The sequence below is a fragment of the Maylandia zebra genome, linkage group LG19 (assembly GCF_041146795.1).
Source record: "Maylandia zebra isolate NMK-2024a linkage group LG19, Mzebra_GT3a, whole genome shotgun sequence".
Classification (NCBI taxonomy): Eukaryota; Metazoa; Chordata; class Actinopteri; order Cichliformes; family Cichlidae; genus Maylandia; species Maylandia zebra.
The window spans coordinates 18480216-18496508 of NC_135185.1; the positions used below are offsets into that span (position 1 = coordinate 18480216).

At 39.7% G+C, this 16293-nt stretch overlaps 2 protein-coding genes and 1 long non-coding RNA gene across 15 annotated transcripts in view; 1 reads left to right on the plus strand and 2 right to left on the minus strand.

The window, feature by feature from the left end:
- The window catches only part of ccdc177 (coiled-coil domain containing 177), a 173403-nt gene that overhangs the window by 42391 nt on the left and 114719 nt on the right, over positions 1–16293 (minus strand). The gene's annotated exons all lie outside the window — the stretch shown is intronic.
- The window catches only part of smoc1 (SPARC related modular calcium binding 1), a 61681-nt gene that overhangs the window by 27128 nt on the left and 18260 nt on the right, over positions 1–16293 (plus strand). For 4 of the 10 annotated variants that reach the window (XM_004539984.5, XM_012922089.5, XM_004539982.5 and 1 more), the window contains exons 6-9: positions 2754–2804; positions 3327–3374; positions 6116–6208; positions 6596–6676. In XM_004539984.5, the coding sequence (XP_004540041.1) occupies positions 2754–2804; positions 3327–3374; positions 6116–6208; positions 6596–6676 (273 nt within the window). The remainder of the gene's footprint in view (positions 1–2753; positions 2805–3326; positions 3375–6115; positions 6209–6595; positions 6677–16293) is intronic. The other 6 variants (XM_076877660.1, XM_076877659.1, XM_004539985.5 and 3 more) reach the window with 5 other exon arrangements.
- LOC143414033 (uncharacterized) lies at positions 16–10827 on the minus strand. The gene is made up of 4 exons (XR_013094600.1): positions 10265–10827; positions 1897–1960; positions 1559–1730; positions 16–91 (listed from the first exon to the last, which is right to left on the minus strand). It is a non-coding gene; the product is annotated as an uncharacterized LOC143414033 (long non-coding RNA).

The following is a 16293-nucleotide window of genomic DNA, read 5'->3' on the forward strand; positions in this document are numbered from 1 at the left end:
TTTGTGTTACCTGAACAGCTCTACTTCGGAGTATTTTTAACAGTCTGCATGACCAAAGCATCCGAGTTGGTTGGATGTTTCCTGACAATTCCTTGTCGGTATGAAAAACAGAAAAATAAGCTTTTAGACATGATAGTGGTGGCTATGTTTGCTGGATCTTGCAGGCAAGCGTGCTTGGAAGCCAAGTCACTGGGTTTTGGGGCCAGTCAATCATTTTAGGAAGTGAACTAGTTTTCATAATTCAAAAAACATCTGGCAATAATTCTTTTTCAAAGGCTTTATATAATTTTAGGATACTACTGGACACAGAGTTAAACTTATAAATGATGTTCAGGAAGCCTGCCAGTCCTGATGGAGGATAAAGAGTGAACACAGCATTTGGATGACAGTTACAAAAGGTCTGTCTGTAAATGTCGAGCCATTCTATGGGCACATGTGTATTAAATGTCATGTGGCTTACAGCAGGTGCAAGGTCAATGAGAAGGCTAATGGCCATACATGCAGGGGCCTCTCGGCACTCAAACTCTCCCCCCACCTCTAAGTGCTCTCAGCAGGCTGGAGGAGAGAGAGCAAACGGGGCTCTGCACACTCATCCTGGATGGGAACACTTTATGATAATCACCATCATTTTCTCTCAGAAGATAATACACAGCGATCTTTGCCAGAGCTGGATTGCAAAGCCACTAGAGCATATGGTGCAAATTTTGTGTGGAAAGTGCGGTGAAAGTGGTCGCATGCCCCTCTGAAACTGCTCAGCAGACAAAGCACCCCCAACCAAACCTCCCCTTTTCTTTTTCTCTTCAGTTCCTTGATCGATCTCTATCTGCCTAATCTGCTGTGCTTTCTCTTTTCTGTCTCTCTAACTTGTGCCACATTTTTCTGTTTGATGCTTTGAAGAAAACTTCACAAATTGATCATACTTCTATCCACCCGTTACAACAATAAAACCTCACCTTACTGATTTTCCAATTTATGAAGGTATGCTATGACAAAGTAGCTCTAATTATAATTTTTTTGCTCTATTGTTCTCTGCACCAGATGTGTTTTTTAATGGCGCATACTTCATTTTTCAGTTCACCCTTCACAACAGAAAGTGACAGCAAATTAATTTGTGCAGCCACACAAAACATGTGGTCCTGAAAGTTTTGTGACTTTTCTGTGTTTAACGCTGCAGAAAATTCTTGGTGCTTTTTTCCGTGAGGCTCTGTTTCCTCAAACATCATCACTTTGCAATGTTTGCAAAACATTTTTTACTTCACCCCTGTAAGCCAACTCAGGGAGAGACATTAGACTGAAATGAATTTATTTTGGTGCAAAAAATGAATTTGCTCCAAAACAGAGCTGCACCAAATCATATTTGCTTGTTCTGTTCCTTAACTTACAGGATTTGGAGCTTTACTGTTCATATATGACATAAATCTGTTCTGGATGATTGGTTTGACAAAATAAGCAATGTGAAGATGTCAGTTTGGATGATATCTTTAACTACGACATTCTGACAATCCAAAAATACAAAATACACTGATTGGCCATTTTGTTAGATATACAGTATACTCACATGGTAGCAATTCAGTGAATATAGGCGTGTAGTCATGGTCAAAATGACTGGCTGATGTTAAAAAGGAGCATCAGAATTAAGCAGAAAGGTGATTTTGTTTGTGCCAGATGGGCTAGTCTGAGGATTTCTGAAACTTCTGGCACAACCATCTCTTGGCTTTACAGGTAATAGTCTGAAAAAGAACAAATATCCACTTAGTGGCAATTCTCTAGGCCTTGTTGATGCCAGAGGTCAGAAGAGAATGACCAGACCGCTTCAAGCTGATAAGAAAGCAGTAATTCAGATAACCTGCTGTTACAGCAAAGGTATGCAGAAGAACATCTCTGAATGTACAACACCTTTAACCTTGAAGCAAATGTGCCACAGCAGCAGAAGCCCACACTCGGTGCAATTCCTGTCAGCCTGGAAAGATAGGAAACAGACTGTAATTCATACAGAAGATTGGAAAAGTGTTGCTTGATTTCTGCTTCGACATTTAGATAATAGGGTCAGAATTTGGTCTAAACAACATAAAAGAGTACTTCTTCCCTATTTGTGTAAGTGCTGGGGATATTTTGTTGGCTCACTTTAGGCCCCTTGGTACTAACTGGTACTTGGTACCATAGTTTAAATGCCACACCCTCTCTTAATTATTTTTGCTGACCATATAAATCCCCTTATGGCCACAGTCTAACCATCTCCTGATGGCTGCTTCCAAAGCATTAATGTGCCATGTCACAGAGCTCAGATCATCTTGAACTGGTTTCTTGAACATGACAATGCACTCAAATGGCTTCACAGTCTGTAGATACCAGCGAGTTGCACTAATAAAGTTGACACTTGAGTCTAGATAACAGATTAATTAAAAGCAGTTACACTTAGCAAAGGTTGGAAAGTGCATTCTCGTGTAATCGTGTTTAAATACACTCTTTTTAAAATCCTGAAATGTAGTTTATTGCACAACACAATTTCTACCTGTCTCCTTTCTGTCCTGGATAAGATCCGATATCTTCATTGTTTCTTGCAAAGGTATGTATGACACTGGTGCCTGAATCTGGGCACAATAAACCCACTGGTGTCTCCGGATACTAAAGTTTAACAGTACATGCCCAGCTCATCTGCCCCTTACTATACCTTCCCAATCAAATAACCTTTGACATGCTCAGATGCACCTGTCTACTGTGACCCAAATCAATCATCTCGCATACATTTGCAGGAAACTTCCGTGAATTTATGGGAACTCATGCTGGGACAAGTGGATTGTCAGGTAGTAAATTTCCTTCTAGTTGCTTTAACTTAAAATAGAATCTCCCATTTTTCTCTTCTATTGTAATTGGTTGCACCATTTAATTTTGCCCTGCCCTCCGTGCATCCACGCATGACACCAAATACCTGCATGCACCAAACAAGAATGACATTTAGAACTTGGAATCTTTCATGTTTAATTTCCACAGATGAAGCAGATCATTCAGTTTTGCGTTGGTCTGTATTAAAATTATGCATAGTACTAACAATATGTACTCGTCCACCTAACCAAAAGAAGAGACACCAGTGGATTGGGTAATCAGTAGGAGTGCTGGTTTTTCTGATGTTTCCTGTGTCGACTGTTTTAAAAGAAATAAAAACATATTTACTTGCTGTAAGTTGGTAATTTTTTTATTTATTTTACCAGCTCAAAAAACAACAACAAAAAAAAAAAAAAACAGTTTTGAAGACAAATCCTTTAAATTTAACTTTACTGGCTGTTACTGTCTAGTCTTTGGTTTACACTGTTTCTTCCTCTTCCCAGGGTCAGTAACTGATAAGCCACCAGGGCCACCAAACACAGATAGAAAAGGTGAGTTGTGATCTGCTGTTATGTGTGCATGTACCCTAAAAGTGTTTTGACCTGATTTTACTCCATGTGATCCATGCAAAGTCAACATTTGTGAAGAACACAAACTTACACGTACTGGCCTTCACTGTTAAAGGGAATCTAAAAACAACACCAAGAGATGTTTCCCCCCTTTTATAAGATGCAAATGATGCTGAATTTATTATAAAGATCTCAAATATATGCACCACTGTCTAATGCATCCCTCAAGTGACAGTTCATCTTTAACCATAGCAGTTTTAACAAATCTGTCCAAAATCTTGACTGGTTTTGCTCAAGTTATGCTTTTTTCCCCACCCTCCAGGAATGGTAAAATATGGAACATTATAGAATTAATTCAAGAAATTAAAGAAACACTGAGGAGACTTTCTACTGAGCCTCTAAAAATCGGTCTTTGCTTCAGAAATCTCACAGAAAACAGATCTTAAGGAATTTCTTTAAACTGAAAAAAAGTGGGCAGTCTCTCGAAGCTTCTCTGCCGATGCCGTTTCACACCACTTGACAATTGCAGTAAGTTACAGGTTATTTTGACATGCTTATCACACTCTAGCAGGGTTTACACATAGACTTCTCATGTATGGTAAATTAAGAGAGATATTTAATAAACAAAACAAAAACGCTGCTGCTCATTCTTTGTTTCACCTGGGTTTACACCAAGACCGACCCAGTGACTACTGCATTTTATTTACAGTTCAACCTGAATAGGTCAGTTTGACCTCAGGTTCTTTAACATTACTGACATGTCATCTGATTTAAGAACTTAACATTAGTGTTTATCTCCAATCAAAGTTTCTCTGTTGTTTGCTTTTGATTGAATTATTTCCCAAGGAATTTTCCAGATGCTACAATACCGCATGTGGGTGAGTATTCTAGGCAGTTCAATTCACAGCATTACATGAGATCCTTTAAAGTTTTGCAACTCTACCTAAAAGCTTAGCTACTTTAAATTTTACCAGTTTTCCCTACAAGGTCACCCTCTTTGGTGCCCCTGGGTTACTTTCAATGCAGCTGCAGTTTTTAGAAATCAGTTCTACTCTAACTGCAAGGGGTATATAAACATGGACTTTAGACTTTTGTAGGGAGCAAACTATCAACTTCTACGTCACTGCAGAGTATAGTGGAGAATGAGAGCTGGGGCTCTGGCTCCTGAGACCAAACAGCAGTTTTTGACAGAAATTTCCATCCAAAGGCAGCAAATGACAGTCACGACCATGCTCATCATTCACAGGGTTTGAATTTGCCTTGATAGGATCTGACTGACAGCATGGAGGTCTACTATATTGCACAGAGGGAAAAGATTAGGTGTGCACTGTGCACATGGTCACAGTGAATTGAAATGCAGGAGTATTTTCACCTCGCCAATAAAAGCTTTGCTCACCTGCCACTTTGAAACAGTGTGCGATTGTGGGCTACATAGCAAACTCAAAAGTCTTCATGTGATAACAGAGGGGGACTTCCAGAAAGCATTCTTGAATCTTTAATAGGCAGAGTTGCAAAACTTTATAATCACATCTATAAATGTAAAAAAACAGACTTGAAATGTTTTTAGTTTTTGCTTAACAGTTAAATTGTTGTATTTTTGTTATACCCATATGAACTTTAGCATTGCCAGAATTTAATGTGTTTAAGGGAGGAAAGTCAAATATTTAGTTAATAATTTACCAAGAAAACTGAAGACAGCAGTTTATTTGGCCCTCAGTGTGGGAGCAGAGACACAAATATTTTACCAGTGTTTAACTGTAATGAATAAGAATAAACGTTTATACTGTGATCTTCAATTTTATTACTTGTAGTTTTGGTTAGTAGTTAAAGTGAGCTGCATATTTGCATCTGCCAAAAACAAGGGAGTCACGACAACTTCTAAGTCTCCTTCTACACTGGCATATTTTACGAAAGGAAAAAAAGAGGAAAATATTGCTTAATTAGATTCTTCTGTGGCTTATTAGTGTTTTTTATTTTAGTGTCCGAGACAGTTAATTATCTAGTACTTCATGTGTTTTGAAGACTTTGCCCCGAGGATGATGCTTGAGTGATGCGTATCCGCTTGGGAGAATAAATGACCTCGTATTATTTTTGTAAAAACTCGTGTGATTCCATTTTAAACTGGTTTTGTTATATATCCTTCTACTTAACCAAGGTGTGAAGGAGTAATTTTCCAGCGTGACGTGATTGTAAACTAACGATGAGACCATCACCGAATTCACTTTGGTAAATTCCCTGGACATCCATGAGTATATTATTTCCAAATTTTAATGCATTCAAGGAACTTGAGATCTCACCAAAAACAAACATTTTTGGGCAGACTAACCAGTTGACCTACTTCCTAGCGATACATTACAACATAATTTGACAATTAAGAATGACGACACAGACAGTTTCACCTCTTTGCATTAACTGTGGATGCAGCTTTCTGATGCTACATCTGCACTGCATTTGTCCTGAGGAGCGGTGTCCTCCTCGTGTGAGTGTCTGGGTGTGTGGTTTACACTGCGAGTGTGAGTGAGTGTGCTAAATGTGCAGCTGATCATGTTGGTGTGAGGATGATTTATTGATGCATGTGTGCAGGACCACATGTGGGTGTTTGTCTCTCTCTCTCTCCTTTCTATATTATTCAGTCTGTCTGTCTGTCTGTCTTGGCCGGGCCATGTGCAAATCCCAACCATTCAACAGTTCTGGAGAGTAGATTGTATTAACCTCAATAATAGTAGTCTCTTTCCGTTTCTTTCTCACCCTTAACCCAGATGATGGCTCCAAGCCCACACCCACCATGGAGACTCATGTCCCCCCTGAGGGTGATGGTAAGCCTCCTCAATAACTCCTACACAGTCGCTTAGATAATTAGTGTGCATATGGTATATTTATAATGACTCATAGGTTTAAAGGCAGCTGACAGCATTGCTCCTTTGTGTGCTTACATCCCATGTCTTAAGAATGCACCATTACATCAAATGGAAAAGGCCAGATGTTAAAATACCAAATGATACATTTGATATTTTTGGAAAAACTGGGATCTTGGATGCAATTTTAGCTTTGGTTTTGTGGGCAAAGCTTGGCTGTGCATGTTGCTTTTCAAATAAGTAGCTACTGGTGAGGTTAAATAAAGCACAGCTGTGTGTAAAATTTTCTCGAGATCACCTAAATGTGTGAAAGCTATTTGTCTAGAACTTGTCATTCTGTCGCTGCAGAGATAACTGCTCCAACACTATGGATAAAACAGCTGGTTTACAAGGAGAACAAAAAGAACAGCTCCTCTTCCAGGAAACCAGGTGAGTGAAAGAAAAATTTTCTGCTTATTCTACACATATTCTCTAAAATAAAGGCATTAGGGGTATGCATTAATTTGCAAGTTTGTGTGCGTGAAGCCCTTAAAATATAGCATTGTTGGATGCTGATAAACTCAGCTCTTCTCTGCCACACTTTTTACATACTCAGGCTAAATAATTAGCCATACTGACCTTTGGAAGATATGAAAGCTATCAGAGAAGTTGCTAGAACCCTAAACAAAGTATATATAAACGTGGCTCCGGTGTAACCAGTTTCAAAACCACCAGCTTGCCATGAAATGTAATCTGTTTTAACTTGAAGACAGACCTACACTGCCAGGGTTATGTTTTGTGGTTTCATTCCTTTGGTGTAATTTGTTTAGCTTTCTCTGTCTCCTTTTTAATTACGCCTTGACGTGTCCACTAAACTCTGGGAGGTTTGATGGCTGTACCAAGTCGAGGAGTGAATGAAGTGTGGCCTGTGTGAGCATATGTGTATTAGGAGTAGATGGATATATTGGTTAGCTGATATATATGGGTTGATGTAAATCTTCAAAAGTCTAAAAACAGTCTATTTTCTTCAATAATAAATCTTTCATTCAGACTGTATCTCCTAAAGATGGAAAAAATGGGGGGGGGAAAAGTGCAAATCAGGCACTTACTGTGTTGGTGTTGAGCTATAATGTTTCCACGAGTGTTTAAAAAAGCATTTATGATTTAATCAGACTTTCAGGAAATCAAATACCCATGAAAACTGATGTGGAAGCTTGCAGACTTGTAAGCCCCGTAGTTTTTGCCGTTAAAATACTGAAAGGAAAAAAGAAAAAAATTCACCACATCTCACCAGTAGTTTGTCTGCCCGTCTTCTTGCACACCTCAGTATTTTGCATCTAAATATTGTTGAGGCATCTATGTAATCTCACAACTCTTCTTTCATCCTAAACCTTTTTGTCTGCCATTTACCACAAAATCTGATTTTACATGCTACGCTGCAAACAATGAGGCATACAAATACTTGATTGTACCTTGGGGTTTCCTGGGATTATGAATGATGGTGATGTGGCAGGGGAAACTGTGGTCAGCATTGAGGGGTGTATTTTATCTAAGAGGTATTTGCTGTGACAGCTCTTTGAAACTTCTGTGGAAACACCAGCTTCCCGTTTCAAATTAGCATCCGGTGTCCTCAAAGGACAAGCGACAAGGCCGAGTGAGGGGGAGATGTCATCACATTTGAGGCATGAGCGATGTGTGTGTGTGTGTCTACATCTGCATGTGATTGCAAACCGCGTGTGTGTTTGTGTGTGTTGTCAAAGGAGATTGTGTGCCTGTGCCTAATTTAAAGTTGGAAAGCAAATAACAGTTACTGGAGGAAGTGTACTTAAACCTCTTCTTCTTTTGGCTGCTCCCTTTAGGGGTCACCACAGCTGATCGTCTGATTCCATCTCATTCTATCCCAACCATCCTCCTCTGCCACACCAGCCCTTTTCATATCCTCCTTCACTTCATCCATGAATCTCTTCTCTGTGGTCTTCCTGGTTTCCTCCTGCCTGGCAGTTCCATATTAAACATCCTTTGTCCAATATATCCACCATCCCTCCTGTCTGCACATATCCAAACAATCACAACCGTTCCTCGCTAAGTTTGTCTGTCTTCTCTAATCTTGTCCATCCCGTATATTTAGCGCTGCCCTCTCCAGCTCTGCCTGTCTTTTTGTCAGTGCCGCCATCTCCAAAAAATACATCATAACAGGTCTCACTACCATCTTGTAAACCTTCCCTTCTACACTTCATGCTATCCTTCTATCACAAATCACCCCCTCCACTCTTCTCCACCCACCCCACCTGCACTCTCTTCTTCACCTCTCTTGTGCAGTGTCCGTTGCTTTGGATGGTTGACCCCGGGTATTTAAAATTGTCTCCTTCACTTTTTCACCCGTTTCCCTCTTAGTCACACACATGTATCCTGTCGTTCTTTCATTCCTCTTCTCTCCAGAGAATACGTCCACCTCTCCAGGCTCTCTTCCATCTGCTCCCTACTCTCACCACAGATCATAACATCATAGTCAAGGAAATTCCTGCCTGACCTCATCTGTCAGGCAGTGTCATCCCCAGTGTAATCCCATCCCCACTCTGAACCCATCTGTCATTCCCACCCCACACCTCACCGCTGTCTTACTGTCCAGCAATACATATCCAGCACCACCCTCTCTGCCATTCTCTTGGCATCATATGCTTTCTCTAGATCAGCAAGAACACTGTGTAACTCCTTTTGACCTTCTTTATACTTTTTCACCAATACTCATGAATTCTGATCTTAACCTAGCTTCAGCGTTATCCCTCTATAGCTACAACAGTTTTGCACATCATCCTTGTTCTTGAAAACTTGTATCAGTACACTTCTTCTGCTTACATTCTTAAGTGCACTGGCTCTTTTGTAATTCTTTAATTTAATGAGCTAGTTACCAGTGCTGGGTAATGTTACTTTTAAGAGTACTTGTTACGTTACAAAATATCCACAATATAAATAATTTCTTATGTTACAATGTTACCTATTTAAAAAAATTACTTTTTATTGTACTTTGAGATACCAGCATTCACAATTCTTTGCACATGTTGATTATACTGTCCATGTAGCTTACTGTACATTTCAGATAAAGAAAAGAAGAGGTAAGATATATTTTGTTTTGGTGGGAAAACTCCTTTGTTATAGCAGTTCAAAGTTCACAACAAACATATATGAAATATGTAGAAGGGCATATAACTTACATATAATACAGTATGAAAAATTAATTAGGTAAAAACTAATCTGAAATAAATACAATAAAGTAAAATAAGTATATTTTACTTTAAGTATTAGTAATATTACAATAAGTGAAAAAGCTACTCTCAGTTTAGGGGTGAAATAAACTTAACATGAGAGGGCAGGACTTCTAAATGTAGTGACTTTACCTCATTGCAAAGCAGGTTGGTACTGATAGCATCTCTTCCATTAACAGTGGCAGCTGTAGCATTGTTTGCTGGTACTTTTTAAGGCAGAGGTCACATTTTGCATGTGCATTTTATCTGCCAAAAAAAAAAAAAAAAAAAAAAAAAAAAACAGGAAAAAATACCTCAACAATGTAAAGATTAGGGATGGGTATCGTTTAGGTTTTATCCGATACCGGTGCCAAATCGGTACTTTTGAAACGGTGCCGGTGCTTAAACGGTGCTCGAACCGGTGCTTAAAGAATGGAGAACACAAACTTTGTCCAAAAACCTCTCATGTTCAGCTGTTTTTTTTGTAAAAAGATAACAATGTGTGCCTTTTCTGCAGCTATGTGGCATATATGGTATCACTCTTGGCTGGAAGAAGTGCTTAATCAATGGAAAAAACACAAACTTTGTCCAAAAACCTCTCATGTTTAACTGTTTTCCACTTTTTCTTTGGTCATTTTAGCCTTTTTGGCCAGGGTGAAGGGAGTATCTGCCATCAAACAAGAAGACAGCCACGTAACTACGACGGTGTTTGCTAGTTCACCTTACATGCATTAATGTAATAACGTGGTTAGCCTACTCAACGTAAATTACACACGAACAACATGAAGCTACTCACGCAGAGAAGAACGGCTGCTGCTGCATCATCATCCTCATCATTTCTGCTACACTGGCAGGGCTAGGGGCCAGGACTCTATTCTTCGGGTTTTTGGGGGATGTTGCCCCGGGTCCGATAACTGGCAACCCACCCGACGTGCACGGTGTGAGGTCTAGCAGCAAACTATCAAATACAGCGCATTTCTCGGCTTTTAAAAAAAACGCTATGCGTCGCCAGCTGTTTAATCGGATTCTTGGTGTTACCTCCTTTGACAGTATCACAGTATCAGCTTAAAGCACTTGTTGCAGGCTGCTGAGTTTGCATATTTTGCTGTGAAGTACAGCCAGACTTTTGATCGCTTCGCCTTGGACATTTTTAATCTGTAGCTCTGCTCTAACAGAACTTACGTACCTGGCCCCGCCTACTATCCTCGGAAACGTAAAATGATTGGCTAGAAGTGTATCACAGCTCAGGAAAAAAAAAGCACCGAAATAAAGCACCGAAATGTGCGCTGCTTTTCGGTCTGGTTACTACCGTTTATGTCAGAACCGGTGCCATCATGGCACCGGACACCGGTACCCATCCCTAGTAAAGATCAGTCACAAATTCTTTTAGCTACAAGACTTTGTGGCAACAAAGGAACAAAAACACATCTATCACTTTTACCCATCAGCCGTAAAAGGCTCTCGGACCGTTGTCATTAGCTGGAGGTGTGGGTGCCGTTGACGCCCATGTTTGTCAATGCTGTAACTGGAGAACGAGGCGATATAAGAGTTTCAAATTGATGCCAAAGGTGTATCTACTAAAAATCTCAGCTGGATTTGAATTGCAGTAGCATCAACCTGAAGGTTAAGGTCAGAGGTCAAGTCTTCTGAAAATCTTGTGAATGCGATAACTCAAGAAGGAAATCAATAAATTAAATAACTAATTTGTAATTTGTTAGCTCCAGCATACACAATTACAGCGTGTCTTCTGATTGGTTAGTAAAAAAAAAGTCCATTGTTTGTCTTTTGTTAATATCCTTAATGCTTTGCCTTCTTCCTTTTTAACATGTTTTGAAAACATTAAAACCCTAAAAAGATTTAAAACCCCATTCTTCTTCACTGCAAAAACTGCCCTTTCTCATACTTCATTCATGGATCCATTCTGTCTTTAGAATTTTCTAGCAATTTTGTAATTTTTATAATCATTTAACCAAGAAAAAAAGTACAAGCTGATCATTTAAATGCCACAGCCTAACTTTATGACCACAGTTTATAAATCTTCAAAAGCTTCCACCAGCAGGATAACACACCATGTCACAAACATCAAATAATCTCAGACTGGTCTCTTGAACATGACAGTGAGTCCATTGTACTCAAAATGGCCTCCACGGTCACCAGATGTCATTCTAATAGAGTAACTCCATATGGTGGAACAGGAGATACACATCATGGATGTGCAGGTCACAAATCTGGAGCAACTTTGTGACGCTGTCCAGTCAGCACAGATCAAAAATAAATTAAAAATAATCAAGGCAGTTCTAAAGGCAAAAGCTGTCCAAATGGGTACTAGCAAGGTGATATATTGTTGTATTATATTCATACACATACACTCACTCACTCGGGCAATTCGGCACGCGAAAGGGAAGAGACAGCGAATAAATCTCTCTACCCACCAGGCAATTTCTCCACTTGACTCTAGAACAAGGGCAGAGACTGGCAGGGCTCCTTATACTGACAAACTGCTTTATTAACTTCTGGATAAAATCATTTCTAAGCAGAGAAGATTTGGCATAACAGTCCTTATTTAAACCTTCCTGTCTTTAAATACAAAGTGAAATAACCTGAGTCCTAATGGAGCAGACATCCCGCACGCACATAAACTGCGTTATTCATTTACAGGCTTTGTCTCTGGACACTCAATAATTCTGATTTAGAGCGATGTGGAGATTGTGTTAGTGAAATGTGTTTGCTTAGGCAAAGCAAAGCAAGGTCCATTTTTCAAACAGATGCTGTGTTGCCAGACTTTGACGTGCTGTTGATCAAATGTTGCAAGCAGGGGGAAGCGCTCTGTCATGCAGCTCATTTTTAAAAGTGTACAGAGAAGCAGAAACTTAAAAACCACCACTCCTCTCGTGGTGAAGCAAACAAAAGAAAAACAAAAATGCTGAAGGGATATAATGCGATCATGTCATTAATGCGCATGATTTTGTTTAAACATTTGCAGTCTTAAAAAGACTTTTGTTTCTTGTAATCCCATTTACATGTCATGCAAGAGGGCAGGATGCACTTGTTTAACTTTAAAGGGCAATAAGTGTGCACAGCAACAGGTTTCGGCTGTTCGGTTGATGTGTTCAAAAGTTACACCATCTTTTTAATGAGTCTCTATCATCTCAATGCTTTTGTTGTGTTGTAAAGACAAACACATGCACCTATATACATCCTCACAGAGTTCCTCTATTACTAACATTTCTGCCATCTTAACTGCAGAGAAGGCAGACAATGTTGCAGTGATTACCCAACAGCTGAAAGCCATTGAAGTGAAGTGAAAAAGAGAGCAATCGGAGGGGGGAGAGCAGGTTTAAAGACAGAGGAATTAGGACGGAGGGAAGCAGGGTAAAAGAAAAAGAAAGAAAAAGATGTAGAGGAGTGGAGGAAAGGACTGAGAAAGTGAGAGTGGTCACAACAAGCATAGGAATAAAGAAAAAAAGGAGATTAAAAATTATTTTGCTAAGGCTGGAGCCTCAGTAACAATGGCCAAAGTGAGACGTATAAAATGGGGCAAGTGTGTTATCAAAGATACTGCAGACAGCCATCTTTTGTTCATTATCAATTTGCCCTGAAGAAAATCACAACAACAATGATCACATTGTTACAACTGTTCCTGACTTCCACTTGTGTGGGTTTCATTTTTTTACCCAAACTACAATATTTGTTTTCTGAGGGTTTTGTGTTTCTTGTCTTTCAGTTCCTGTCAAAGGAAGGGAAATAAAATTGAAAAAGAAACAAAAACAAAAAATAAATAGAGCAGAAATGCAGATATCCAAGGCAGGCCTGGACGATGTTGATTGAATTTCATGTCCACACAAAACTGAAAGGATTACATTGCAAGCATCCAGCCTTTTTCCATTTATATGTACAAAAACAATTTTCTTTTGGGAATCCTAGTGCCTGGCGCCAGCATAACCTTTGTATAATAAACAGTGCTAAATAATTTGGATGTGAAGGAACCTTGGCGAGGACAGCACTAAGAACACTTGAGTATGAGTCCTTACAGGACAAAAAATGTTCTTTAGTGCAAGGACACGTTTAGCTCTGTGCTGGCAGCCACGCTCAGGAAATCTGACCTCCCACTCTCCTCCGCTAGGTCTCAGGCCTTCTGCTGAACCTGCCACCACCGTCATCTCCACCTTTATTAACTTCACCATGGATCGTGATAAGAGAGTATTTTGTTTTGCACACAGTCACTGCCAAAACAAAAAGAAACAGAAGTAATGACATGCTAGGTTTTTCATGACCCAGTGTTCTCAAAACGCCACCTATAAAGTTTTGCGCTCATGATATCAGCTTGATTATTGCGTGATGCGGACAAAGCAGGGCACTTGTTTAAGCTGGGGATGAAAGCGAGGATCGTGTACAGCAGTCAGTCAGTCAGTGTCACAGAAAGACTTGCATCTTGGAAAAATTGTGGAAGACTCAAAACAATTCTGTCACTTCTGTAAAGTTGACTGACGTGAGTACAGAGTGCTCCTCCAGCTGTTTAGACTTTTTCCCCTGCTCAGCTTTGCAAAACTGGAAACAAAGCAAAGCAAAAGATGAATAATGTTGCTGGAGTAGCTAGGTGGAACTATTAAACACAAGACAGCCAGTATCGTAATACTATCTGGTTACCATTGGCCGTTTACACTCTTTTCCTGAACTTCCATCCAGTGACATCAGGCATCTCATGAAAGATGGCAGCCGTGATTGATCAGGGACCAGTGTAGATCTGTCATGTGTCTCAGTCATAAAAAGACAAGTTTTTATGACTAAATGGATACGGCAGCCATTGTAACAGACAATAATATTCTGTACTCTAAGCACAGCATTATGATTTAAATGTCAGCCTTTAAATCAGCACTGTGATTTTTATTATTATTTCCTGCTAAGGCACCAGAACACTGCTTTCTGTGTTATTGTGAATTTGTAAAAAGACCATGATAGTATCATTATATTTGCTTTTGAAATACAGGTGTAGGAAAGAGGAGAGGGAGTCTATAACCATGTAGAAACGAGTTACACAAGGTATTATGTGTGTAATTTAAAAACTTCAAAGCTACTGTCAGGTACAACTTCTTAGTAATGGGTTGGACCTTTTAAAGCCTTCAGTACTGCTTTCATTGTTTTTAATGTTGATTGTATATGTTGCTGGGGACGTTACTCAGAGATTCTGGTCCATATTGGCATGATTCGTACCACATCCTGATCCACTAAAACCCCAAGGTTGTTCTATTGGAATGAGCTCTGGTGACTGTGGAGGCCATTTAGGTACAAGAAACCAAGAAAGTGTTCACAAAGGTATGGTCATGGTTAACTGCAATAATCAGGAAGTCTGTGGATTTTAGATGACGGTCAGCAGAAAGCAATACTCATCAGACCAGGCAATTTTCTTTCAATCTTCTTTTTTTTTTTTTTTTGGGTAGCCTGTGTAGCATCCAGTCTACTAAAAGGTTCAATGTGTTGCGTGTTCAGAGATGTTCATCTCCATACTTTTGTTGTGAGAAGTCATTATTTGAGTTACTGTTTCCGTCCCATCATTTTGAACCAGGTTGGGCATTCTCCTTTAACCTCTAATATTAACAAGGCATTTTCTCCCAGAGGACTGCAGCTCATTGGATATTTTCTCTTTTTCTCACCATTCTCTCCAAACCCTAGAGATGGTTGTGTGGGAAAATCCCAGTAGATCTGAAATGCTGAGAGCAGCCTGTCTGGCACCAACAATCATGCTACATTCACATAACCTTTCTTCTCTATTCTGATGCTTGGTTTGGACTTAAGCAGGTCAACTTCACCATGTCTACATGTTTAAATCAACAGCAACATATTCTGAAATGCCCAGAGCAGTGCTCACAACTACTGATTTGCTATTGTGCTTGCTAACGTAAAGGGGTTGAATACAACCCGCTTTTTATTGGATGGTCTTAAATTATGTAAAGACCAGAAATCTAATTTCTGTTTTCACTGCTCAACTTCTCTGATGCTGATCTGAAATAGGCAGGGGCTGTGTGATACAGCTGTTATTCTTTGGTAGCAAAAGCAGAGACTGCAGGCACTGTCTTGGCACTAGTCAGCCCCTTAATGTGAAAACACCACCACATGTCACCACCTTGAAGAAAAGTCACTGTGGCTCTGTTATTGTTGCTTAAGGCTTCATCATAGCGTACTTGAATGTAAAATGAAGAATGGATTTGCAGCAACCAAAGCACACTTAATCACCTTGGTAACTATCTCAGCAGTTAGCTCTGTTGGACATGGCTTAAGAGTGAGCAATGGATTAAATGGATGTGAATATAAATACATTCTTCATCCACTGAGACAAGGTGCTGCAGGAGCATCTCTCAAGGGTTGAGGCCTGTTTTTGAGCAGAAACATGTAAGACTGCGGTGGGTAAAGCCATAATTTAACTTTGCTGCTAATGGCATTACTCTTGGGGTGGTCAAAAATTGGTGATTTAACAAAAGACCTATTTGATTTTTTTAAAAAAATCTGCAGTTAAGAATGTGACTATCTCTCCGTAACCCAATGTTGTTACTAAACAGTGACAATTGCCTCCCTGGAACATGCTTGGAGGGAGTATGCCTGGCATCCACATGCTTGCTGTGCAGTATTTTAACATGGGCTCACACAGACTTTGCACAAAGGTGCTGGGAGAACAAATGACTGAATGGAACATTTACTTTCTTACATAAACCTCTGTCCGGTAATATCTACTGCTATGACCCTCAGATAAACTCTCAGTCACAGCTCAGACAAGACACCACTATAGCTCAATACTCTCAAGGCTGGTCCTAACGCATATTGACCAAGCAG